Genomic DNA, 27,645 nt, shown 5'->3' on the forward strand with positions numbered 1-27,645 from the left:
ACTGACATTTATAGGTAAAGTTGATCCAGGAAAAATCTGTTTGACTCTTGGGGGATCAGGAAGGATTTCTTTCCCCTGCTATAGCAAATTGGATCAAGCTTTGCTGAATATGTATAGAAATAGAGCCATTTGCCCACCTACATACAGTGTATGGCAGTGCTGACCTGGCTGGTTTGTGGACGACAGCTTTATCTTTAGCACTTGCTAGCAATACAGAGTAGCTCTGTTACCTTGGGTCTCTCACACATTAATTAGCCTGTCTCAATGCAATTGATGTCTTTTTTGCTGTAAAATCCTTCATCAGGATTGTGAGAACTTGATTACAATAAATCAGGCTGTCCCATATCTATGGAAAGGTCTGTCAAAGAAGGACTTCAGCAAAAAATAACATGAGAAAAATGAATAGTCCATTAAAAGATAAAATAACAAAACCAGCCTTTGCTGCAATAGTCAGCTTTAATCTAGAAATTTAATTGGCAGTAACATTATCTGCCACTAAATGTCCTCAGTCTTTATGGCCAGCATCATTCCACCCCCCTTCCTCTGAACTCATATTGTCCTGGACTCACATGTGACTGGACAGTGAAAGAAGAAGCAGTAGCTCATCTCTCTGTCACTTTGTTTTCCTGTCATATCAGCATTCTTCTTGGCGGCCCATGAATTGCTTGGCTTTGTCCTCTCACACTCCAGTCCTGCTGTACAGGGGCTGCAAGAGGCTAATATCAGGTCACATCTCGGTACTTATACAGTACTGCTTACATTTAAATAATACATTAAATATTACTGATTACAGAGCCACATTCATTTGTGCCTTTTTATCTGCCTAGAGTTCAGCTTTAAACATATATGTTTATGCCTTCTTTATCTGGCACAGGTTATGGTTGTTTTTAATAGTAAACCATCCCAGCACAAATGAACTTTAGAAGGAATTGTTCATTTACTGGGCAAAATATGATCACTGATGGATCTGGTGACATTTTCTTTAGGTTTTTTTTTTTTTTTTTTTATAGAGCTGATCACATTCTCTGTTTTCAGCTCTACATATAGAGCTCAGAGAGTTAGGGGAGGAAGAACAGCAGCACACTGATCTTCCCAGTGAGTGGCTGTGCAAGGGGGAGGGGGGCTGTCAGGACAAGCCTGATCATTGCAGTACAAGTACATGATATAGTATGTGGAACATATCAAGAATATGAAATGTTGGGTTTGCCTAACCTTCAGATATGTGCAGAGCATTAACATATTCGGGCATTCATTTTGAATGGCCTGCCAACACACTCCAATGTGCTTAACACATCACCCATATGTAAATGAGACCTTACAACAATAGCAAATGTATCTGTACGTATTGTATGCAGGTTTATGTTTAAATATGTATTCATTTCTCATACATGAATCAGAATATTGGTCATGCTGTGCCATGAACATACTGCAAATAAAATGATCAGTGGTAGGATCATTATTTGAAGAAACCTTTTTTGAACAGAACGTATATGGTGTTAAAGTGTTACTAAGCCCAGGACCCTGCATTCACTATATTTGGTGTCCCACAGTACACAGAACATGTACATGTAATCATTTTAGTAAATCAAAAATGCTAAATACCTTCTCTCATCAGCAGTATATAGCAGTCTTGTGACGTCTATCAGTATTGGTTAAAGCTTGTAGGAGGAGTTTTCATTCTCCCCTGATCATCCTATGAGGCTGCAGGACCCCTGACCCTCTGTCTGGACAGTGCTGATTGGCCCTGTGCTGATCACATGCACCCTACGAAGAAGAAAAACCTCTAGCAATACACACCAAACTGAGTATGTGCAAAGTGCCCCCAAGGCTCTGTTCTATCAGCAGATAGATTTAGGACTGTGGAAGAAGGGGAGGATCAAAGAAGAAAGGCTCAAACAGTCTTTTTACACAATACAGAGATTAACCTTTAGGTTCCACAGTGAGTATAACAAGCATGCTTTACTGCATATACAGACTGATTTTTTTAATGCTCAAAGCCCAAAATTAAAAGCAATCACCTTTTTAACAATTGTTCCTGGAAAATATTTACCTATTGGGATACTTCCCTGTACCCTTCCTTCTAATGACACCGGTCAAGTTTTAGATTTCCTACCACTTTCTGTTCGAGTGGCATTTGCAACCAAGACAGAAAAAAAGTCAATGGTCCCAACAGGGACAGAGATAATCCTAAAAACAAATACTGGACATAAACTCTATGGTTCTAACCACTCTCCACTCTAGGAAAAAAAATGAAAAGTTGCACTAGATCTATTTTGAGAAAAGTATGGAGGATTCCAGTGCTGCCTTTTCTTCTGAAAATGGTAGCTGCCTGGATGTCATACTGTTGCTTTGGCTTTGATTGTTTGAGTCAATGAGCTGGCACATGCATGCCGATGAGGAATTCATTTCCCTGCATACGTGTTTCAGATCGGTGACTCAGTGTTGATGTTGACACAGCAGGCAACGCATATTCTCTAAAGGAGGCCAGCAATGATAGCCTACATAATTCTTTCATGACAAGTGCACTTTAATGCTGAAACCTCAAAATAGATCATTATCAGCAACATCTAATTATTTTAGATTTTTTATAGCTGGATTGAAGTGGTTCTAAAGGCAGAAGGTTTTTTTTTTGTACCTTAATGCAGTGGTCATCAACCCTATCCTCAGGGCCCACTAACAGGCCAGGTTTGCAAGATAACTGAAATACATCATATCTGATATCATTTTCTGCTCAGTGATTGCAGTATTCTGGTCTGCATCTCCCCAAAGTAATACATAAAACCTGGCCTGTTAGTGGGCCCTGAGGACAGGGTTGATAACCACTGCCTTAATGCATCTTCGGTCAGGCAAAGCCTATTTAAGACCCTGGCACCTAGGTTTGGCGCGCCATCACGTGTGGTTAGTATAAAAACAATTTTGCCTTTGCTTCAATACAAGTTCTACCAATTGCACTTGGACTGTGTATGAGTTATTGCCCCCACACCATGCTGCACGCACCCACATACAACTTTAAGCAAAACCTGCCTCTACCAAGATGGCTGCCTTTACACAGCAACCATTCAGAACATGGTATGGTAAGTTGGTAATGGGGAAAATATCTGTTGCAGGAAAACCCCAGGCAATGCTGGTGACTAATACTTTGCTCTCTTCTTTTTTTGGGGGCACAGATTTCACACTCAATTTCTTCTTTTAACGGAAACTTTTACAAGTATTTGTAAGCAATCATGGCTGTGCTTCTGAAAATAGTTGCTTGGCAGCCTCTGCATTCTTTACTTTGTCATAGACTTGTGCCATAGAACATTTATGGAAATCAGGAAGATCAGATTGTTCAGAGTTCCTGATCTACACGTTTGTTCCAAATCATTGCCTCCAAAAAAAAAAAAATGAGGCAACCATAGAACTAGCATTTCCAAAAGGAAGTCTGCAACCGTTTTCTCAGTATAAGAATCCTTTATGCAATGTGTACAGGTCATATCTACAGAATTGTATTACACTTGCTTGTTTGTACAGAATCCTGCCAGTTCTTACGTAGTTGTCCTATTTGTTGCAGACCAGAAGTTGTTAAACCTAAACTTTGGGTTACACCTGTACTGGCAGTGTTAGAAGCTGACCGATCTGTTTGCTTGGATAGAAGAGGCATCTCATCAAATAAGCTGAAGTTATAGCATGCTCTCATATGAAGGAAATGACAGATTATGTCCTTGCATTGTCACAGTTAGTACACGCGATTGACTTAATTCCAGTTCTTCCAGATCAGTAGCTCAGAAGCTTGCTAAAAATCTGCTGTGTTTTGTCAACTGGCAACTACAGTTAGTGAGATGTGACTAGAGGCAGTGTTCAGTCTGTGCTGTATAATTGGACAATAAATTGAGTTGAAGAATATTGCACCAAAAAATCAAGCAAGCCAGCACATCACAGTATGTATTCCTTTTTTTTCTTTGGTCTATTAATGTTCTTACTAAGAACATCCAAGAAAAATAGATTTGTCTGTTCTGGCGGCGTTTGCACTTGCAGAAAAAAGGCTGTTTGACTTCACATATTGTAGTGTATCAAGAAAAGGACATAATTAATGATGAGTCTATTAATGTATATATTGCAACCTTCCCTCCCTAGTTTTTTTTTTTTTATTTTCTTTCATCTTAAACCCAAAACATGTGTTTTTGAGTGTGTGTGTATGTGTATGTGTGTGTGTGTGTGTATATATATATATATATATATATATATATATATATATATATATATATATATATATATAATTATTATTTTTTTTTTTTTTCTCGTATTTATTTCTATTTTTATAGATATATAATTTTATTTTGTATTTCTATTTTGTATATATTTTTCAAATGATTGTGCTCAAGACAAAGAATTATAATATCATGTAAGTATAAAATAATGACTATGAATATCTTGAATTTACAATGTGCAACCAGTACAACTGGAAACAAGATAAGGGACCCAAACAGTGGCAGCCCGTGCACTATGGGCGCACTTGTGCCGCCCCCCCATCCATGCGCCCGACGCATGGATTCGCATGGTGGGGGTGGGAGGGGGTGGTATTTTTTGCAGCATGTGATTAGCGCCGGAGGCTCTAATAGGTTTCAAAATAGGGTGGGCTTGGGGCGCAGAGAGTGCGCCCTGATCCCACCCAATTGTGTGGCCATAGCGAATTAATTTTTGCTATTTTCACACTAAACTTCCTCCCCACCAATCAGGAGGCAGGACGTCAGACCTAATTGAACAAAGCGCCAGGCCAACCTATTGGATGCCTGGCGGTTAGGAAAAATAGCTGGGAGACTCGCGCTGGAGCCGCCGCTCTGAGAGGATCTCCAGCTGATAGTGCTGCGGTAAGTCCCCTCGGCTCTGTCAGAGCTGCAGGGGGGGGGGTCCGGAGCCACAATACACGCAGGGGGAGGTTTGGAGGAGCCGCAAACCGCACAAGGGGAGGTCGGTAGGCACAAGTAGCTGTATATGATGGGCACAGGTGGCTGCATTTGATGGGCACAGGTGGCTGCATTTGATGGGCACAGGTGGCTGCATATGATGGGCACAGGTGGCTGCATTTGATGGGCAAGTGGCTGCGTTTGATGGGCACAAGTGGTTGCATTTGATGGGCAAGTGGCTACATTTCATGGGCAAAGGTGGCTGCATCTGATGGGCACAATGGCTGCATTTGGGCACAAGTGGCTGCATTTGATGGGCACAATTTTTGCATTTGGGCACAAGTGGCTGCATTTGATGGGCACAAGTGGCTGCATTTAGGCACAATGGCTGCATTTTATGGGCAAGTGGCTGCATTTGATGAGCACAGGTGGGTGCATTTGATGGGCACAGGTGGCTGCATATGATGGGCACAGGTGGCTGCATTTGATGGGCAAGTGGCTGCAGTTGATGGGCACAAGTGGTTGTATTTGATGGGCAAGTGGCTACATTTCATGGGCAAAGGTGGCTGCATCTGATGGGCACAATGGCTGCATTTGGGCACAAGTGGCTGCATTTGATGGGCACAATTTTTGCATTTGGGCACAAGTGGCTGCATTTGATGGGCACAAGTGGCTGCATTTAGGCACAATGGCTGCATTTTATGGGCAAGTGGCTGCATTTGATGGGCACAGGTGGCTGTGTTTGGGCACAATGGCTACATTTGATGGGCAAGTGGTTGCATTTCATGGGCACAAGTGGCTACATTTCATGGGCAAAAATGGCTGCATTTGATGGGCACAATGGCTGCGTTTGAGCACAGGTGGCTGCATATGATGGGCACAGGTGGCTGCATATGATGGGCACAATGGCTGCATTTAATGGGCACAATGGCTGCATTTGATGGGCACAAGTGGCTGCATTTGATGGGCACAAGTGGCTGCGTTTGATGGGCACAGGTGGCTGCATATGATGGGCACAAGTGGCTGCATTTGGGCACAAGTGGCTGCGTTTGATGGACACAATGGCTGTGTTTGATGGGCACCAGCCGCCACTGGACCCAAATGATATTTTTCAAGTCTGATAAGCATGTGTTTCTACAAATATGCAGCCAGTAGGTAGATTTGTTGGTAGTTAAAGTGGTTGTAAAGGCTGAAGGCTTTTCCAGGTCTCTCTCTCCTCAGACACAACAACAGGAGCCATTGGCTCCCACTGCTGTCAGTCACAGCCAGTGGGTCAATGAGGAGAGTGCGGGGGGGCAGGGTCAAGCTGCCGCTCTGTGTCTTACGGACTTAGAGGAGCTCAGAAGAAGCAAGCACACAGTGCTGCGGTAAGTCCCCTCGGCTCTGTCAGACCTGCGGGGGGGGGGGGGTTCCGGAGCCACAATACGCACGGGGGGGAGGTTTGGAGGAGCCACAAACCCCACGAGGGGAGGTCGGTAGGCACAAGTAGCTGTATATTATGGGCACAGGTGGCTGCATTTGATGGGCAAGTGGCTACATTTCATGGGCATAAGTGGCTACATTTCATGGGCACAAGTGGCTGCATTTGATGGGCACAATGTCTGCGTTTGAGCACAGAAGGCTGCATATGATGGGCACAGGTGGCTGCATATGATGGGCACAAGTGGCTGCATTTGATGGGCACAAGTGGCTGCATTTGATGGGCACAATGGCTGCATTTGATGGGCACAAGTGGCTGCATTTGATGGGCACAAGTGGCTGCATTTGATGGGCACAGGTGGCTTTATATGATGGGCACAAGTGGCTGCGTTTGATGGGCACAAGTGGCTGCGTTTGATGGGTGCAAGTGGCTGCATTTGATGGGCACAGGTGGCTGCATATGATGGGCACAAGTGGCTGCGTTTGATGGGCACCACTGGACCCAAATGGTATTTTTCAAGTCTGATAAGCATGTGTTTCTACAGATATGCAGCCAGTAGGTAGATTTGTTGGTAGTTAAAGTGGTTGTAAAGGCTGAAGGCTTTTCCGGGTCTCTCTCTCCTCAGACACAACAGGAGCCATTGGCTCCCACTGCTGTCAATCACAGCCAGTGGGTCAATGAGGAGAGAGCGGGGGGCAGGGTCAAGCTGCCGCTCTGTGTCTTATGGACTTAGAGGGGCTCAGAAGAAGTGAGCACGCACCAGTGCCCCCAAAGCAAGCGGCTTGCTATGGGGGCACTGGTCAAGGGGGAGAAGCCAGGAGTGCCGGTGGTTGGACCAGAGAAGAAGAGGGCTGGGGTTGCTCTGTGCAAAGCCATTGCACAGAGTAGGTAAGTATGAAATGTTTGTTATTTAAAAAAAAAACTGTAATATCACTTCAACCACTTCAATACTGGCCACTTTCACCACTGGGCATTAAGCCCAGCCCAATTTTCAGCAAATTAGTATTTTTTCTCCATCACTAATGTGTGCTGATGAGGCTGCATTAATGGACACTGATGAGACTGCATTTATAAGTGGCACTGATTGACACTGATAGGCAGCACTGAAGTGGAGGCAGTGATAGGCAGCACTGATGAGGAGGCACTGATAGGCGACACTGATAGGCATTACTGATGGGTACTGATTGGCACTGTTGGGGCTGCACTGAGAACCAGGACACTGATGATCAGAGCCCTGATCATCAGTGTAAAAGTCACCTTTCACAATTGTCAGTTACTGGCTCACCTCTCCTCACGCTGTGACGGTATGTGAGGAGAGGAATACCGATAACCGGCAAGTATGTATTTGGACACAGCTGATCACATAATAAAAAAGGCTCCCTTGTAGTGGGGTTGTCCCTGCACTGTAAGGGTTAAATGCTTGTTTATGTCGGGGGGGTGGGGGGCACTTTTACTTGCTCCATCCTTCGCTCCCCTGGCAGCCAGAACTTTTCTTTACTCCCCTATGCAGGGCAACGAGCTATGCATTGGTCTTGATGACATCAGAGGGCATCTGATTACCATAGTGCAGGGGCAAGAGGTTGTGGGGACCATGGGGACCAGCCTCAAATGCCGGAGCAGCCTGCGGGAGCAGAGGATTGGGTGAGTAAGTACTTTTTGCCATCTTCTAGACCTAAAGGAGCAATTAACTCTTGCAGTGTGGGGACAGCCCCATTGCAATAGAGAATTTTGCTTTCCCCAGAGTTATGCCTTAATGTGAAAAAATAAATTTACCTTTTTTTTTGCACCACTATCAAAAAATCAATGCAAAGAAAAGTCAGCCAGCCAGTCAGATTCCTCTTTACTGCATTCAGAACACTGAAATTATGTTTGATACTTTGCATTATCAATAACCTTTCTAGAATAATAGTTTTGTATATTAACAAAACAAGATTGATTTGTTAAAGGAGTGGAACATGTTGGCATAGCCAATGTTCACTTAACTTAGTAAAGTGAAAACTGTTCACTTTTATTACCTACTCTGTGCTGGGATATTTGGGGGAAAGTTTGTCTTACATGGTAGTGATCCTAACTAGTGGTCTATCTATTGTGTTTATATTTAGGATTAACAGCATCATCTAATGGCAATAATGCAGTATTTTCCTGCATGAGAGTTTTCAAGAAAATAGTGCATTATAGCCACTAGATGGAGCTAACAATCTTAAATTTACAGTGAAGATTTGTAATAGCTGTCTGAATGATTGACAGTCGCACAGCACTTTTTTCATTTCCTTTTTTTTTTTTTTTTTTTTTTTTTTTTTTTTTTTATAAATAGGCCCCTAAGAGAACACAGCATCATTAAGTGAACATTTTCTGCAACCCCACTTCTAAACACAAAAGAGCAGGAAGTGAAAGCCTGAATTTAAAAAGTTCACATATATTTGTACTGCTAGTGCATTGCACTATGCAATTAAAATTTATTGGGAATTGGAGTTAAGTCCAGTTGACAGGAGTTGTTTTATTTGATTAGTTATATTTTATTAATGCTGCCCTCCCAAATCTAGCTTGGACACACAACTTTAAAATATATAGTGTATATGCACCTTTGAACCCAGCACTATATGAGATTAATAGAATTGTTCTATAATGGTAATAATTTCAATGATTAGGTACTTTATGCAGTATGTTCCAATCCCTCTGGTGTTTATGGGTACTTTTTATGAAATTTTTTATATCTTTTGTACTAATAAAATAGATGTTTTTATGATTTTGTGTACATGAGTAGTTAACAAGTCCCTGAAATTTTTCTCTAATGGTGTTGTTGATGATAAGATGCTTTGTAATTCTTTAATGTTTTAATCTTGTGAAAGCTCATGTAGCAAAACAGACAGTGGTGATAAAAAGTTGGCCTGTTAAAAAAAAAAAAAATGTATAAATAAACTGCCTATTGTCTAGCCAGTACTACTACTACTGTTCCCAACACCACATTTTCATATTTAAACCCCATTCTTCTGCTTCCTTTTCTTATACAATTATTTATAACCATAGACATACACCGTATTTAAAAAATAAAACAAAAACATAAAATATATACAAATGCAATATCTTTTGCTATTCCTGATTCTGTCAAATTCTCTATTTAAAATGTTAAATATAGTGAAAATGTTACCACAAATAGAGCCACTCAAACGCCTCCCGTTCCTCCTTCCATCGGTTCTCTACTCCCAGTGGGTGCCAGTCCCTCTGGGAGTGCTTCTCACTTCATTAAACAAGTACAGTAATGATATTAGGGGGCACATGCTACATACTAGATCAACCACATTTGCTGATGAGCTAACAGAGGCTACAATTACAGTGCCTATATCCATGGCCAAGCCCCTCTGACGTGTTTCCACCTGATTGGGCTTAGTCATATGGCTGTAAACGCAGCATCCTACTGCCCCAGGTCAGCTGTCTGAATGAGCCCTAAATGCGTTCCATCCCCCATAATTGATTGGCCCACGTATTACATATCCAGTGTTTAATTTTTGCAATATTGGCAAGTACAATGTTATTGTATGTTGCCAAACTCTAGGCAAACTATATAGTTTTCTTTTGTGAGTATTTTTTTGAATACTTTATTATTTTCCTATGGTAATGTTGCCTAGTTTTTAGCACTGCTTGTATGTTCTTGAGGGGGAGAAAGACGACAAGGGGATGGTGAGGGAACATTTCTTTATTGGGGACAAAGTCAGCAATAACAGGAAAAAGTCTAAACACTTCCCCACTCTCCAAAATTCAAAACAAAATTGGCTGGATTTCCACTTCAGCCACAAAAGTTCAATCCATACAGAACAATCCCAAGTTATAAATGGCTAAATCACTTCATCACTTCTTAGGGTCTTATTTAATAAGGTTCAAAAAGGAAACCTGTTCTGAGGGAAAACTGTGTAGCCTGCTATGGCTTACCTGATTCTGAAAATGCTAGCTGCCTTGCTGTCAAGCTTATTCTTTGGCTTCAGATTTACTGACCAATACAACTAGATATCAGTCTTTCACAATCTATTGCTCTCCTGTTGCCGTGCAGCAATTAGCCCTGCTCTGGCAGCCTTCCCTGCCAAGGCAAGTTTGAACTTGTAATTATACATCAGCTGGAGAGCCACAGGTAGTGAAAGGTGGATATAATGCAATAGGCTTTAAGTGTAATAATGGAAAAAATAAATAATGACATACAGCTGTATATGATGCAGTCCACAGTTAGTATATTTGTATTTTTTGTGATTTCCCCTTTGTAACATGTTTTATTTATGTATAGATTCTGTTAGTAGTTCCATTATTTTCCACTTTCTCTAGTATAATGACCACACTGTTTATTCTGCCATGAAATCACACAGCAGCATTGTCACCCTGTCTACAGGTTAGTCTTGTGTCACGTACACACGGTAGGATTTTCTGACAAAAAATGTTCGATGTGAGCTAGTTGTCGGAAAGTCCGACCGTGTGTATGCTCCATCGAACATTTGCTGTCAGAATTTCTGCACACAAATGTTTGTGAGTGGGTTCTCAAATTTTCCGACAACAAAACTTGTTGTCGGAAAGTCCAATCATGTGTACACAAATCCGTCGCACAAAAGTCCACGCATGCTCTGAATCAAGCAGAAGGAGCCGCACTGGCTATTGAACTTCTTCTTTCTCGTCTCGTTGTACGTCACCGCGTTCTCACGTTCGGAATTTTGGGCCAACGTTTGTGTGACCGTGTGTATGCAAGACAAGTTTGAGCCAACATCCTTCAGAAAAAAATCCACGGTTTTGTTGTCGGAAAATCCGATTGTGTGTATGGGGCACTAGATGTTGTTTTTAATAGACTTTAAAAGTAAAAGGCAAAAAAAAAAAAATATGATTTTTATAACGGCTTACCTGCAAAATCCTTTTCTTCGAGTACATCACGGGACAGCACCACTAAGTGATGGACACTGGCACACCCTAGACAGGAAATGTAGCCCCCTATATAACCCTTCCCCTTACTGGGAGTACCTCAGTTTTGTAGCAAAGCAATATATGTGTATTAGAAGAGGGGAGTGACCTCTGTGTCCCGTGATGTACTCGAAGAAAAAGATTTTACAGGTAAGCTGTTATAAAAATCCTAGTTTCTTTTTCGTACATCACGGGACACAGCCACAGTATTTACTGAATGGGATGTCCCAGAGCAATGCTATCTGAGGGGAGGGAGACACAAACAAAAGTAGGGTGCAATCAGACCTGAGGACCTTATACTGCTGCCTGCAGCACACTGCGCCCAAAGGCGATATCCTCATGCCTTCTCACATCCACCTGATAGAATATGGTGAATGTATGGACTGAAGACCAAGTTGCGGCCTTGCAGATTTGAGCCATGGTGGCCTGGTGATGCGCTGCCCATGAAGCACTAACAGCCCTGGTGGAGTGTGCTTTGATTTAAAAAGGTGGAACTTTCCTCTTCAAACCATAAGCTTGAATAATTACCTGTCGAATCCACTTAGCAATAGTAGATTTCGACGCTGCCTGTCCTTTTTTAGGACATTCAGGTAACACAAGCAAAAGATCCGTTTTGCGAATCTGAGCAGTCACTTCCAAATAGGTTTTGACCGCTCTCACTACTTCCAGAGAATGTAGTGACTTTTCTTCCGTAGAACAGGGTTCTGGAAAAAATGAAGGCAGAATGATATCCTGGTTTAGATGAAAACCTGAAACCACCTTTGGTAGAAAGCTAGGATGAGGACGCAATACTACTCTATCCTTATGAATAATTAAATATGGCTCTTTACAAGAAAGAGCTGCCAATTCTGATACCCTTCTTGCAGAAGAAATGGCTACCAGAAAAATTAGCTTCCTTGTCAAAAGGACCAAGGGAATATGTTGTATCGGCTCAAAAGGCTGTTTCTGTAATGCCAACAGAACTAAATTCAAGTCCCAAGGGTTCAGGGGAGCTCCAATCGGTGGATTCATCCGCGTTACTACCTGTATAAAGCTTCAGACCAAAGAATGCGAAGCAAGCGGATGTTGAAACAATACCGACAAGGCTGAGACCTGGCCCTTGAATAGTACTCAAGGCCAGCTTCATCTCTAACCCCATTTGCAGAAAAGCATGGATTCTCCCTATGACAAACTTTCTGGGATGCCAACCCCTGGATTCACACCAGGAGACATATGCCTTCCAGACTCTATAATAAATGACTCTGGAAGCTGGCTTCCTTGCATTAATCAAGGTAGAAATTACTGAGCCTGAAAGCCCATGATTCTTCAGAATGTGGGTTTCAATAGCCAAACCATTAAATTTAGTGTTTGTAAGGTAGGATGGAACACTGGTCCCTGCGATAGCAGGTCTGGACGTGGTGGTAGGGTCCATAGGGGCCCTACCGCCAACTTTAGTTTTTCTGCCGGCCAAGATTTTCTGGGCCACGCTGGGGCCACCAGAAGTACCGACTTCTTTTCCCGCTTGATCCTGCGAAGTAGTCACAGTAGCAGCAGAATAGGAGGGAATGCATAAATCAGTGAGAACTGATCCCACAGAGTCACCAACGCTTCTGTCCCGTATGCAAGTGGATCCCTTGTTCTTGACACAAAATTGCCGATCTTGTTGTTGAACCTGAACGCAAACAGATTTATGTCCAGGATCCTCCATCTTTGGCATATAGCCAGGAAGATGTTGGGATGAAGAGGCCATTCCCCCGGGAACAACTGCTGGCGACTTAAGTAGTCCGCCTGCCAGTTCTCTACCCCTGGAATGAAGATTGCCGATATGCACGGCGCATGCTTTTCTGCCCAGATTAGGATCTGGTTTACCTCTCCCTGGGCTGCACGACTCCTGGTGCCCCCTTGGTGATTGATATGCAGCTGCCATAACCCCGGTATTAAGTGGGTGCTTTTAAGTGTAATTGTGAAATCTGAGGTCTTTTTGACCTGAGATTTCGCAATAAAGAGGACCCGTCATGCTTATTTCTATTACAAGGAATGTTTACATTCCTTGTACTAGGAATAAAAGTGATCAAAATTTTTTTTTTAAAGAGGCAGTGTAAAAATAAAAAGTAAAATAAATAAGAAAAAAGAAAACAAAAAATTTAAAGTGCCCCGTCCCTTCGAGCTCAAGTGTACAAACGAAGGCATACGTGAATCGTGTCCACATATGTAAATGGTGTTCAAACCACACAAGTGAGGTATCGATATGATTGATAGAGTGAGAGCAATACTTCTAGCACTAGACCCCCTCTAACTCTAAACAGGTAACCTGTAAAAAAATGAAAGCATTGCCTATGGAGATTTTGAGGTTCCGTAGTTTGTTGCCATTCCACGAGCATGCGCAATTTTGAAACATGACATATTAGGTATCTATTTACTCGGCGTAACATCATCTTTCACACCATACCAAAAAATTGGGCCAACTTTACTGTTTTTTTTAATTCATGAAAGTATATTTTTTTCCAATATAATTGCGTTTGAAACACTGCTGCGCAAATAAATAAATAAATACATATCTAGGGTTCTAACTCATTTTTTAGAAAAAAAAACAAACTTGTAAACAACAAGTGTCAGAAAAAGTACTCTATGTTGGGTCAAAAGCATATATAGACCATACTGTTATGTACGGTCATATATCCCAGGTGAGAGCACATCTGGTAGAGGGACCACACATTGTATGACGTGTTTCTGGCACTGAATGGTGAATTACAATAACAAGAATATTAAGGATTTTTAATCACTGTGGACTATTATTGCTTTTATGATTATATTTTTTAATAGTGACACAACAAACTTTTTGTATATGCATTGTTATTTACATATGCTTTGTTTTTGAGTTTGAGTGCTATTATCACATTGCATTATTTGAGGAGGTAATACTGTGGAGCGCGGCACCAGAAGGTTAATACTGTATATTTTAATAGACATATATATAATAGTGTGGTTTTGTTCAGGCACGTATTTTACATCAGCAGCTCACAAGATCTATATTATCATTTGGGCTTCACACGCTGTTGTAGATCCAAGCGAGATTGCACACAGGAGAAAAAAAACAACAGCTAATGCATGTAAGCTATGCCATTGGTATCTAATTTAAAAACAAAATTATGCTATCACTTTAATGCTACAAACTGCTGCATTTGTATACTTTTTTATGGTTCCTCATAAACTGCAGCCTTTCAGGTATCATTTTGTATGCCCAAAGTATTTGCAGTACCTTGGGTATACAATTTGCATTGATTTCTGTGGAGTTTATACTGTTCATTCCCACTGCACTCAGACTGATAGTCAAGACTGCAAATTGGATCCCATTTTGTTTCACTGAACATATGTACTGTACGTTAATATTGTGTCAGGGCCTGGACTGGAACCTGGCACCTCTGCTGTGTCTGACAATGACTCTGCTTGCTGAGCCATCTGGAATGCTGGACAGTTCCCTGGACAAATCCTTTAATGATCCTGCCTTGAATCTTGTTTGTCTTGAACCTTGAACTCTTTGCTCCTTCCATGAACTTCCTGATTTTAGCCATGTGTCTGCACTTTCTGTTTGCCAGCCTTTTGTGCTCTCTTCAGCCAATATCTCTCTTTTGCCTCTCCTGTTGCTGTCCGTATCTTCGCTACCATTCTTCGTTACCGACCGTTGACTATACTTCTGCTTAATCCCTATCTGCAACTATTCGTTACCGACCTTTGGCTTGTTCCTCAAGTATGCTTCTGCTTGAGCCCTATCTGCTATATAGTTTGCTACTGGACCCAGCTTGCCCATCTCCTGGTGGGGTGATCCTGAGGACTGCGACCTGTTACTAACATGCAGCAAAGCCACCACCACCACCAGGAGCTCTGTTAAATACCGGTTAGTACTTAGACCCTGCACCTCAAGTGAACCCGTGTCATCAGCCAGAGTGACCTGAATGTATATCTGTCCCACATGTCGGTGGGTGCTTCTCCACTGCTACAGCTACTGGCCTCCGAGCCTGACTCCAAACCATGACAGATTGCTTTACAACTGCACAAAAAGAACCATGTTTAAGTGTTTTTAATGTATTTAATTGGTTCTATCTGATTAATGACATACTTTTGTTGATCACATATTGTGACTTTATAACCTTACCTTTTAACCTTACTGCCATTCAGTTCCATTTCATTCAGATATAGTATAAATAACCCATTTAATAATGCCACTTCCATATTTTTTACATTTATATATTGATCAAAATGCTTCTATGTGGTTTTGAAACAAGTATTCGGAGCTTTGTAATTTATAGAGGCACATGCTTTTATTTTGACAGTTAAAGATAGGGAAATAAAAGATGAGTAACTTAGAGTGATAAAGATTTTTTTCTTGATTTTAATTTAGTCATGCACATAAACAGATTATAAAGGGAGTAGAAAGTGTACTTGTTCTTGGGAAAAAAAAGCAATTTGCTCAAGACTGGATCATTGACATGAACATAGCTATGGACTTAGTGAGCTCCTTTAGCAGAAGAGCCCCATGGAAATTAATTGGTAGGTTGATCTTGTGTGTGCATTTTTTAGCAACATGTATGGTATGTATTGCCATAATTATACTTGTGCACCAGTGCCTAGGGCAGCAGGATTAGAGGGCAGATTTGAACCATAATATCTGCAAATTGTGAAAACTTTTCCCTAATTGCAGTGCAGAGAATGGTGAGATGAGTCAGAAGGCTCTTTACAGTTCAGGAAAAAATGAAATGCTTGTCTTGCTTCGTGGTCTGCCCAATTTGAAAATATATCTTGTCTATAAAAATACTGCATGCTGCCTCCAAAAGCACATTCTAATTTGTTTTCACTAATATGGTCACATGACACAAGGGTTGGAACTTATAATATGGTATGGAATTGAAATTTTTCTGAGTTTTGTAACTTGGTATTTCTCCTAACCTGACAATAGTGCCCTTCTGTCTGTAGTAAGAAGCAGTAGCGGCTGGTGGTATATTTTTTTTGGGGGGGGGGCAGCAAACAATGCATCCATAGCCACTATAACCCCCCTCTCCCCCGGTCGGTCTCCAGCACCGCACTTAGCCCTTCAAGGTCATGGGCAGCGCTCCGCTGCATCTTCTTCTCCTCGGCATCACGTGGCTCCCGCCGCGCGTCTCCTCCCTCCTCCTCTCTCTTCCTCCTAGGCGGCCAATAGGATCGCTTCTCTTCTCGCCAATCTGGTGACGGGTCTTAGGACCTGCTTCCTGACTGGCCGGGAGGAGAATCAGGAAGACAATTGCTAATAATTTGCTTCTGTCACACAACTGGGTGGGCTCAGGGCGCAGTGCTCTGCGCCCCGAGTTCACCCTTTTTTGAAGCCTATTAGAGCCTCTGACTCTAATCACACGCTTCTAAAGCCCCCCATTGGAATCCATGCGTCTGGCACCCCGCAAGTAGATTAGAGGGCCGGATGCATGATTAGGGGGGCGGTGCCCCTGCGACCTGCATTACGGGCTGCCACTGGTAAGAAGGCATCTCTGCTAACCTGGTATTATTACCATTCTTTTGTCTTTGTAGCATGGCATGTCTTTTAACTTGATTTTCTAAACATTACTTTTTGCACTATGACACATCTGGTAATGTGATCATATTCTTATGTAACGTGAATTCTATAGTATGGCAACAATAGAAAATTGGATGTCATTCTTGTTTTTGCAACTTTACACTTCTGGTAGTGGAGAGCCTTTATGGCTTTGGTATGATTGTTCTGGTGGCACAGATCTCCACAGTCTGCCTTTCCTTTCTTTTAGTCCAGGTTTACACTGAGCTGCGGGAATGAAGGTCCCGCATTTAAGTCCCAATTTCGGTGGCGATTTCAGACATCTGTGCGGGTTTCTGCACAGATGTCAATGGAAATCGCACCCCTAATTACCCAAAAGTAGTACAGAAACTACTTTTTGAAATCCGTGTGGCACTGCAGATGCAGCATTGTATGATTAGGTCGGTAACATTGCCGGAAATGTACGCATGTCAAAACGCACCAATGTGAACCAGGGCTTAAGTCTGATACATAGATTTATATAGTATATGCTCTGTTTGCCTAAAGTGTGTGTATATATAGCTCTCAATGGTATTCCAAAGTCCATCCTGGAAATCATTCTGTTGCTTTTCCATACCGAAGAATAAATAAATAGATAAAAATAAAATCTTTGTTAGGTAAAACAGCTCACAAGTATATATTTTATTTTTGTATTAAGCCTCTTGCTTGGAGTTCTGCTTTAAATGAACAGCATTGTAAAATTAATATATGATATTTCCTGTCATTCAGTATTTTCTTGCGTTGAGTTTGTATTGTTTCCCCAGCGCTGAGTTTGTTGATTTATTCATTGTTATGTAGGTCACTTTCAGTCTTCATGTGCTACAAAATAAAATGTACTTAAAGGTCAGGTGAACAGTTACTGTAAGTAGTGCAGTAAAAGCCTGTATATGGTATAATAGGCTTTTCTGATCACTTAATTTCTATGCAGTTGAGGGTTTTAACCTGAGAAAACAGAAAATGGGAGCCCATGGGAGCCAATATGATATTTTGTGTGATTTTTTTTTTTTTTTTTAACCATGGGAAAATTATAGCAGTATTGGTTACTAATTACATCACATTGACAGAAAACTTGAAACAAAACCATGCATAAAATTTGCTAGACTATATAGACTTGATGCTTCTAGAGTTGCCACCTCATCCCTTTAAACCCGAACACCTTTGAATTACACAGGTCCTGAGGCTAATTAAATGCAGATAAGGCACCAAGTGAGTTGAATTACTACCTTAATCGGCCACAGAACCTGTGTGATTAATAAGGTTTACTCTTTGGGTTTAAAGGGATGAGGTGGCAACCAGATGCACTTCATGCTTCTGTCATACGTAATGACCTTTCACTCTCCTAAGCAGTCCCAAGTGTTACAGTCCTTTCCTTCTCTGGATTCAAATGCAATTCTGGGAGCCAATTTACTGCAAGTCAAACCTTGTACCACACACTGCTACAGAGACCCATTCTACCTATAAACCTATAGGTTCATGGGCTCCCCATATAGGCCTATGATTATCACATTAGACATGCCTACTAGTATAGTGGCACCCGGTACAGACCAACAGAACCCACATGGTATCCTGTTATAGCATTGGTACCCAGGTTTCAGCTGATCTAAGGGTAAGTGTTGTAATACGCTTGGCTGCTCATAAGGTGAGAGGAGACCTTTGGTCAACAGTTGCAATGTGTACCTCGAAATGCAATCCAAGCTCGAAATTAACATTGCCCATTTTTTTTTAAATGGTTGTAGCTAAAATTTTTAGAACTAGAACAGTTTTTGACTTTGACTTTTTAAAATAAAATGTCCCATAAGGAACTTTGCCAAAAAGTTTTCGGCTCCATAAATATCTTCTTAAACTGGTGTACTACTGGGATAATTGATCATAAAGCCATAGGCAACTGATCCCAAGGAACTTTACTTCCAGAAAATTAGCACAGTTGCCTGAAACAGCTGCTGCTTCAGGCTCTCTCAGCTTCTCCTCCACTTACTAGTGTCTTTTAATGGACCCATTCATACATTACTTAAGACAGCCAGCTGAGCTGTTTAGATCTAACCTCCCAAGGTAGGAACGTCTCACATGTATGAAATTTAAAGAATCACAATGCCAGTCATTTGGTATTTAACAACTGAAATCAAAATACAACGGCAATTATCGGATGGATTATTTTGTATATATGTAACGAAGGTGAAAGAATTATTGTCAAACTTTTTGCCTAGGCAGCCGGAGCTAAGTGACCCATTGGAAAACAAGAGCAGCACCACATAACAGAGATTTGTAGGAATCCACTTTCCAAGCTATCTTCTGTGAACTATAAAATACGTTCATTCTAGGTAAAGGAGATAAGAAGAGAGAGAAGTGTTTATGCTCCAAAATCTTGAGAGTAGCCTTGGTTTACAATGCTGCTCCTCCATAGATACAGAACAGTGAGTTAGCGTTGTCACCCTGGGACAGGAAGTGTGTTATTGGTAGGAACAAAATTAGGAAAAGAAATGGAAAAAAGAAAACTAATACAGTCACTACATCTAAGGGACTGGTAAGTTGCAGTATATTATGTTTTTTTAAGGCTGCATTGACTTGAGCTGAGTGTCTTTGGTCATTCGGCAGGTTTTAGGTTTTTTGTTCTTGCACAAGCGTTTTTGTGGATGTCCAAAGCTTGAGCGTTTTTTAAAATTTATTTTTAGCTAAGAAACAATGCAGTATGTGTGTTTTTCATGTGTATTTTTGTACGTGTTTGCAAGTTTTTCATACGCTCTTGAAGTCTTTTGGGACCAAAAACACTTGAAGCCTGAAACTTGTAGCTCAAAATAAGCTCATGTACTTTTTCAAGCTACGAGCTTCAAGCTTCCAGTGACACTATGCTCAGGTGTGAACGGCACAGGAGTACATTTACTTTTGCTCTCCTGTGACCTAGAATTAGCTGGCTATAGCCTGCTCTCAGCTGTTGTGGCAGAGCCACTCCAGGCTCTGGGAAGATTCTGACAATTTTGTCGGGACCCATCCAGTGCAAGGCTGCGCCAGAACCAGCAGTGCCTGCCCTTTTGCTTGCCTGGTGCTCCAGTGAGTGATACAGAGCAGATGATGGACGGTCACTGCTCTCTGCTCCCAGCAAACTGAGAACTGAGTGGTCAGCAGTCATGTGATCACTAAGGTCTCAGTCTTAGAGCCAATGTGGGACAGCTGCAGCATCACAGTGATGCTGCAGCATAGAGATGAGTAGTAGTAGGTTTATTCTTTTGCAAACTCCAAACTTCTTCTTTAAGAACCATGGGATTTTGAATGTCAAATGTATCATTTGTAACACAGGCCCTGCTCTTCTACAATACCCTAGCCATGTACTTAAGGCCCAGCTCCAGGCAAAAATGAAATTGTGCATCAATTACCTGACTCCTCGGTTTTGATTCCATGGGCACTAGGACAATAGGAGGTGATTAAACTGTGCAGGTAGTGATGTGGACACCCAAAGAAGGACCTCAGGAAGTAAAGAGAAGAATAGAGAATGATTAATATGTGACTAAAATGGGCATTTAGATATGGATTAGGATTCAAGGTTAGGAGCAGACAGGAAATAGGCTAACTGCACAGCACATTTAGGTTGGGTATCATCTTCTATTGTGAAAAAATAATATGGTAGTTAAAGCGGAGCTCCGGCCCCCTCACCAAAAAATTAAAAAGTTAGCAGCTACAAATACTTTAGCTGCTGACTTTTACTATTAGGGCACCTAGCTGTCCAGGGATCCCACAGTGTCCTCACCCAAGCTGATTCTTGAATTGGAACTCTGGTGCTGGCGCTGCCATTTTGGGTAAAGGAAAACGTGAATCGCGCTTCTCAATGGGCTGGCTGCAACGAGGGCCAAACTGTCAAAACCAGGTACCCGCTCCCTCCTCCCTCCCACAAGGTGCCAAGTGTGGCACCAGAGGGGGGAGGAGGCAGACAAGCGGAGCTTCCCCTTTTGGGTGGAGCTCCACTTTAAGCTGAAACATTGAGGAAAGGCTCTAAGGCTAATAAAGAAAATCATTAATGTTAGCTTACCTTCACCTATTGCATTGTTAAGAAGCATGTTTGATTCTGCAGTAAATCCATTAAAGCGTATCTATGGTCAAAATGTAAAATCATATACATTTCCACATTATATTTTATTTATTCTTAGCCTACTCCTATTATTATGAATGATCTTGATGTCTGTAAGCTTGCTTTGCATAGATCAACACAATTACTTGCTTGAACTCTGTGACACATTTTCACTATGCCCTGTGAGTAGGCAATGATGAGTCACACATTTCACAGAGCCTTCCTTCTTAACTACAGAGGTGCTAAGAGGAGGCATTTCTAGAGGCGGAGTCAGTACAGGAATCACAACTTGCAGGCAGCCAATGTACTATGGGATATGTAGTCCTTAGAAATTGTGAATATACAGCAGAGGAGAAGCTGCAAAGCAGGCAGGGAAAGAGATGACCAGCAGACAGGCAGCACTCACAACATGAAAGGAGATTTTTTTATGTAATCTTATATTGGTTTGCCAGTAATGACTATTGTTTGTATTGTTATGACAATGCTGTTATAAAATGAAAGTGTATGATGTGACCATAGATTTCATTTAACATTAATTTATCTTCACTTACTGCATTGCTGAGCAGCATGACTGATTCTGTAGACAGAAAGATCTTACATTTCTGGAAAGTGGGTTAAATGTTAATTTGTAGGCTTTTTTTTATTACTGTACATACGGACTGAACCTAAAATGTTGGCAAGGCAAATGCTAACTTTTATAATAACATTGCCCACTGCAGAACATATGCCTGATAGAATGGTACAGCCATTTTTAGTGCATTGCATCCTGGTTCTATGGAGGGTGTAGACGATGCATATGTTGACGTTTTTAACTGCTGCGGAGAAATATTGCTGTGTAAAAAGAGGAAAATCCCTTTAAACAGAAAACAGATTATGTGCCAGAAGATTGTATCACATTCCTTGTAAATGGGTAATTTAGCAGCCTGGGGCTACTGTCTTCCTATAAAATGACACGGATGGCTGCTTGCACTTGAGGGTAACTCTGTGATGTATAAAGGCCTCTCATAGTGAATCCTTACGTACACTGCATTGGTGATGAGCGGACACACACAGCATGAATTCTGTGCCTCACTCAAATGTGTTTACAGGATCATTTCACTTTGATTATGTCCATCCTACCATTATTCTGGCTGGTGTGTGTGTGTGTGTGTGTGTGTGTATACACTGTATATGTAAAAATATATATTTGGGAATATATGAACTCCCGCACTTATGGAGGGAATCAGACGAGGAGAACTGCAGCCTCTACCAATAAATCGACCTAGGTGGAAATAGAAAAAAAGGAAAATAGGAGGGTAGAAGTGGTGCTGTTCTGGTGTGAAGTGTTTCGAACGCCTGGCTTGTGAAGGATCCCTAAATCCTTCGATTGAATTCCTGGTGTAATAACTATGCAAATGATATAAAATACCAAGCCAAATACATGTGCAAATAAGCAAATGATCTGAGTGATTATTGCAACAACCTAGTATAATATTTCTGGAATACAGATTGGTGAACAGTCCAACCCGTAATTAATATATTCCTCTTATGTAAAAAAACACACACAGTACTAAAAGCAACTCTCTGCTGTGATAGTAAATCATGTATGACAACAAACATAAAACATTTGTAATGTCCTCTAGTGAAAAAAGTGCTGGTGCACTGAAAAGTCCATATATCATAAAACAATAAAGTGACAGGTGCTCTTCAAAACTCTATTTGGTGCTTCTTAAAAAGTGCCCCATAAGAAATGCACTCACCAGTATCATTCACCCCACAAGGAGGTATTACGCCTTCACAGTATTTCCCACTGTGTAGCACACGGGGAAACCCCTTTGGTCCTATTTCCTATTTCACTATTTCACTGTTAGTAAGTAATACACATCTTCATAAAGTATATGTTTGTGTATTATTGTACAATCTTAAATTTTGTTCCAATTATGTCCCAGACATATGTATCAGTATGTATGATTATATTCTGTAAACATTTTCTGGGCATATTGCCAAAACATCTACAATTATCTTTTCTCACACTAATGCCGCGTACACACGAGTGGACTTTACGGCAGACTTTGCCCGGCGGACGGGATTTGGTCGGACAATTCGATCGTGTGTGGGCTCCAGCGGACTTTGTTTTCTCAAAAGTTGGACGGACTTAGATTTGAAACATGTTTTAAATTAATCCGTTGAAATCGAGTCCGGTCGAAAAGTCCGCCATCTGTATGCTAGTTCGACAGACAAAAAGCCACGCTAGGGTAGCTATTGGCTACTGGCTATGAACTTCCTTGTTTTAGTCCGGTCGTACATCATCACGTACGAATTCGACGGACTTTGGTGGATTGTGTGTAGGCAAGTCCGTTCATTCAGAAAGTCCGTCGTAAAGTACGTCGAAAAGTCCGCCGGGCAAAGTCTGCCGTAAAGTCCGCTCGTGTGTACGCGGCATTAGTATCATAACATAGAAAGTTCCTCTGTGTTGTCACATGTTAAAACTGTTAGCTAAAAAGCAAATGTTAAAGAATCACTCTAAGTTAAATATAGCAAATGGCAAACTAAAGCCAATGTTTAAGGCACACGTCCTTACACTCACTCCCCAGCAGTACCGCAGTGAGACTGAGATGTGTTCTCCGCTGGGTCCACTCTCTTCTGCTCACAGCAGGCTGCTGTTTGTATGGAGGAGAAAGCATAATCCTCCTTCCAGTAGCCATATTCCATCTGTGACACTGCAGTCCCTCCAGTCAGTGAGATGCTGGAGAATGAAGCGGTCAGAGCTCCCAATGTGCATCCCCCCCCCCACATTTGAATGCTGCACCCAGGGCACTTACCCTTTCTGCTCTCCTCCTTGTCCCTACTCTATATACGCCACTCATCCATTGTTTTATCAGGCTCCCTGTATTCTGGTTGTTTAGCAGTAAAGAACACCCTCTTACACCTGATTACTAAAGTAGAGTAGTGAGCAGCTGCAGAGATTGATTCAGTCTATGCTAGGATAGGCTGAGACTGAGAGCTGACCAAACAGCCGGGAGGATAAAGATTTGTGTTGCAATAGATTGTCAGAATAACCCCTGTGAGGGTGGCTTTGATGCCTATATGTTGTTTGGTGGACAAATAGAAAAGCAAGCAAGAAGCCCTCAAATGCCACCTGACATGTGGACTGACTTACAAACATTTAATTCCAATTCCTAATGATATATTTGAACTGCAAAAAAGTGTATGGAACTGTGTATTACATTTTTGTTATGGTTTTGTCTCCATCAATCTTTAAAGAATATGTTACCCCAATATTTCATATTGCTGTTATTCTTCTTATTACAAACTGGCCACACTAGGCATGAGAGCACATTCATCCCAGCGTGGTCAAGTTTGTGGCTGTGCTGTGGAAATAGCGTTCCTGCCCTCCAATGGTCAGACTCGTAATGACACTTGTCCCCCCCCTCCCCACCCTGCACAGCCATTCACTGGGAAGATTAGTGTACTGCTGTTTCAACCCCTCTAGCTCTTTAAGCCCCTTACGCAGAGAACAGTGTGATCATTTACAAAAAAAAAAGTATTTATAATTTTATATATATATACTGTATTTATCGGCGTATAACACGCGCTGGCGTGTAACACGCACCCCAAGTTTAGGAGGGAAGTTTAAGGAAAAAAACTTTTAGAAGGGAAGTTTAAGGAAAAAAAACTTACATTTAAATGCCCATCAATGCAGCCTTATCAGTGTCATTGCAGCCTTGTCAGTGCAGCCTTGCCCCAGTGTCCATTGCAGCCTTATCAGTGCAGCCTTTCCCCAGTGTCCATTGCAGCCTTGTCAGTGCAGCCTTGCCCCAGTGTCCATTGCAGCCTTATCAGTGCAGCCTTTCCCCAGTGTCCATTGCAGCCTTATCAGTGCAGCCTTTCCCCAGTGCCCATTGCAGCTTTGTCAGTGCAGCCTTGCCCCAGTGTCCATTGCAGCCTTATCAGTGCAGCCTTTCCCCAGTGTCCATTGCAGCCTTATCAGTGCAGCCTTTCCCCAGTGTCCATTGCAGCTTTGTCAGTTCAGCCTTGCCCCAGTGTCCATTGCAGCCTTGTCAGTGTTACTGGATGGATTTAAAATTGGCGCCGCCGAGATCGCAGGGACTGGGCGGAGCGGAGATACACATGGTCAAGTTTACTCTGCTCCGCTCACAGTCACACCCAGTCACACCCTATGATGGACATAACACAGGTCCAATGGCGGGACTGGGTGTGACTGTGAGCAGAGCCGAGAGTAGCCGAGTACACTCGGCTATGTGTATCTCAGCGGTGATCGCTCCGCTCACAATCAGCGGAGATCGGCATGTAACACGCACCCACGATTTTCCCCTGATTTTAAGGGGAAAAAGATGCGTGTTATACGCCGATAAATACGGTATATATATATATATATATACAAACATATTGCCTTCCATTTCTATTTTAAACTAAACGGGTCATTTTACAAGGTGAGGGTTCACATATATATTAAGGCCTCATTTGATGTCATTTTAAGAACATAGCTGTCTCTATGTGTAAAGGGAACCTTTCTACTGGCATATATTATTAATCACTGTCACTTTTTCTAAACTTTCCTGCTCCTCAATGTGCACTGGCCCTTTAAAAGTAATTAAGAACTCAAAGAAGCACAATCTGTCTGTTTATCCATCCCATGTGTAGGTGCCACTTCTCTGCTGCTTACGCACACCCCACACCCGGAAGAACAAAAATTTGCACAGGAGAGCCACCTTGCCACCATATATATATACAGTATACTGTCGGCAAGCGGTTAAGGTGAAAAAAATAAAAATAAAACATTTAGCAGCTCCTGCTACTGTCAATCAAATCCAGTGATGTGGGAGCCGGTGGTGACGGGTCGAGCCTACCTGAGTACCCCCCCCAGCAAGCGGCTTGCTAGAGGTAATACTTGAAAGCAGGAGGAGCCAGGAGCGTTGGCAGAGAATCCCAGGGGAAGAGTATCGGGGCTGCTCTGGGTACAACCATTGCACAGAGCAGGCAAGTATAGCATGTTTGTAAAGTTTTTTTTGTTTTGTTTAAACAACAATAACTTTAAAGCATATCTTTAGACAAAACTTTTTATTTTTTTATTTTTTTTTTAGATTGAGATGGGGATAGAGTTGGGGACTTCTGCCAGTTTTCTATTTTATTATTTATTTATTTTTGCTGTCTGTATTCCGTTGGAGAGTTTTCCCCTTCACTTCCTGTAACAGAGATGCAAAAGGAAGTGAGAGGAAATCTATTCAGCCTGTTTTCTAACACCATACATTTTTAAACTTCAAACTGGGGGGCTGTTCTTTCTCCACTGCTGTTTATTAAAACCAGTGGAGAAAACAACTCGGCCATCTGTTTCATCCACGAATTGCTATGTACCAAGCTGTCATTACCTTGGTACACAGAGACAGCGCACCGAGCCGTCCTGAGGGACTTGGTACTATGTGATCACTGTGATAGCCAATCACAGTGGTCACATGTTACTGTTTAAGTTGGAGATCCCTTCCCTTCCTCTCACAATAGAGGAAGCAGAGAAATCATAGTAAGTTATGAATGGAAAATTAATGAATGGATCTACAGCAGCTGCTGTATCACTGATTGTGATTATTTTTCAGGCTTTAATGTTCCTCTCTTCTCCTATGCATCTTTATGCCCCCCCCCCCCCTCCCGATATCCTGAACATTAACACCTTCCTCTTCATCTACTCACTGTATATGATTTACTTTAACCCCTTCACTCTCCCCTCCTCCTGTGCTACGACCTCTACAATAGGTCAATGAAGTGGTACTCAAATGGCACCGACTGTACAATGACAAGATCACCTGAAAAAGCATGCTCATGGGAAGATTTTCCTACTATTCCCATTCTGATGACATCGGTAAAATATTAAATTTTCCATTACTTTCGGTTCCATTGGTTACAGGACAAACAAGGTTAATCTACCAATTGGAGACAAAGCAAATAAACTCTGGTTTTAACCTTTCCCCACTGTATCCAAAATTACAAGGGGAAAAAAAATGTTTTGATTAGAAATGCACTTAAACTTACAAATTTAGCAGATGCACCATCATATTCAGATCTTCATTACTGGTGTCTGCAGGTATAGAGCCTATGGCTCCCCTAATAATGTGTGGCCATTAACTATAAAAGGAAATGCTCCCTTTTAACTTTGCCCCATAGGAGTCTTGTGGTAATTTTGTCCTGATCATGTCAGTTGTTCTTTTTTTAAGGGATCATTTCTAATGGCTCAGAGCATTGAATTGTGTGAAGAGCTTTTTGGATTAGTATGGAGTGTCATGAAGGCAACCTATATAAGTAATAGAGATGATGGGGTCCATGCAACTGCCCTTGGGTACTTGTCAGTTTGGACTGTGCGGGTGACTGTTTTATTCACTTATATAGGTTGCCTGCATGTAGCTCCCCACTAGTCCAAAAAGATAAACAAACCTCTCTTCACACTGTACGGGGCTCTGCACCCATGTGAATGACCCTTAGGCTAAAGCATAAAGGTTGTGTAGCAGTAGAGAAGACTATGGGCCCATTCACACAGCTGCTTCTGGTAGCGTAATGCTGCTCTGCATAGAACATAGTTGCACCCAGGGCCATAGTTGGACCATATTTTATGCTGTTTGCATGTAAATGTCTGTGCGAACATTTACATGCGTACACCATACAATGTGGAATGGCCTTATTGGCTGCCACTGCTGCTGATCAGGAACGACATGCAAATATCAACAATGTGTAGGCAGTGGTGCCACCATTGCTGATTACACACTATTGATGTTTACAGTTCGGCTCTAAATGATTAATTTATGTG

General features: G+C 41.9%; 1 protein-coding gene across 2 annotated transcripts in view; it reads left to right on the forward strand.

The window, feature by feature from the left end:
• The window catches only part of FGF14 (fibroblast growth factor 14), a 776,206-nt gene that overhangs the window by 334,879 nt on the left and 413,682 nt on the right, over window positions 1–27,645 (forward strand). The window contains exon 1 of one of the 2 annotated variants that reach the window (XM_073614431.1): window positions 15,669–15,762. The exons of the other annotated variant lie outside the window; for it this stretch is intronic. Coding sequence (XP_073470532.1) covers window positions 15,702–15,762 — 61 coding nt within the window. The 5' untranslated portion in view covers window positions 15,669–15,701. Of the gene's footprint in view, window positions 1–15,668; window positions 15,763–27,645 lie in introns of those variants that run through there. 2 annotated transcript variants of the gene reach the window in all.

Source organism: Aquarana catesbeiana, linkage group LG02, assembly GCF_042186555.1.
Source record: "Aquarana catesbeiana isolate 2022-GZ linkage group LG02, ASM4218655v1, whole genome shotgun sequence".
In the NCBI taxonomy this organism is placed as follows: Eukaryota; Metazoa; Chordata; class Amphibia; order Anura; family Ranidae; genus Aquarana; species Aquarana catesbeiana.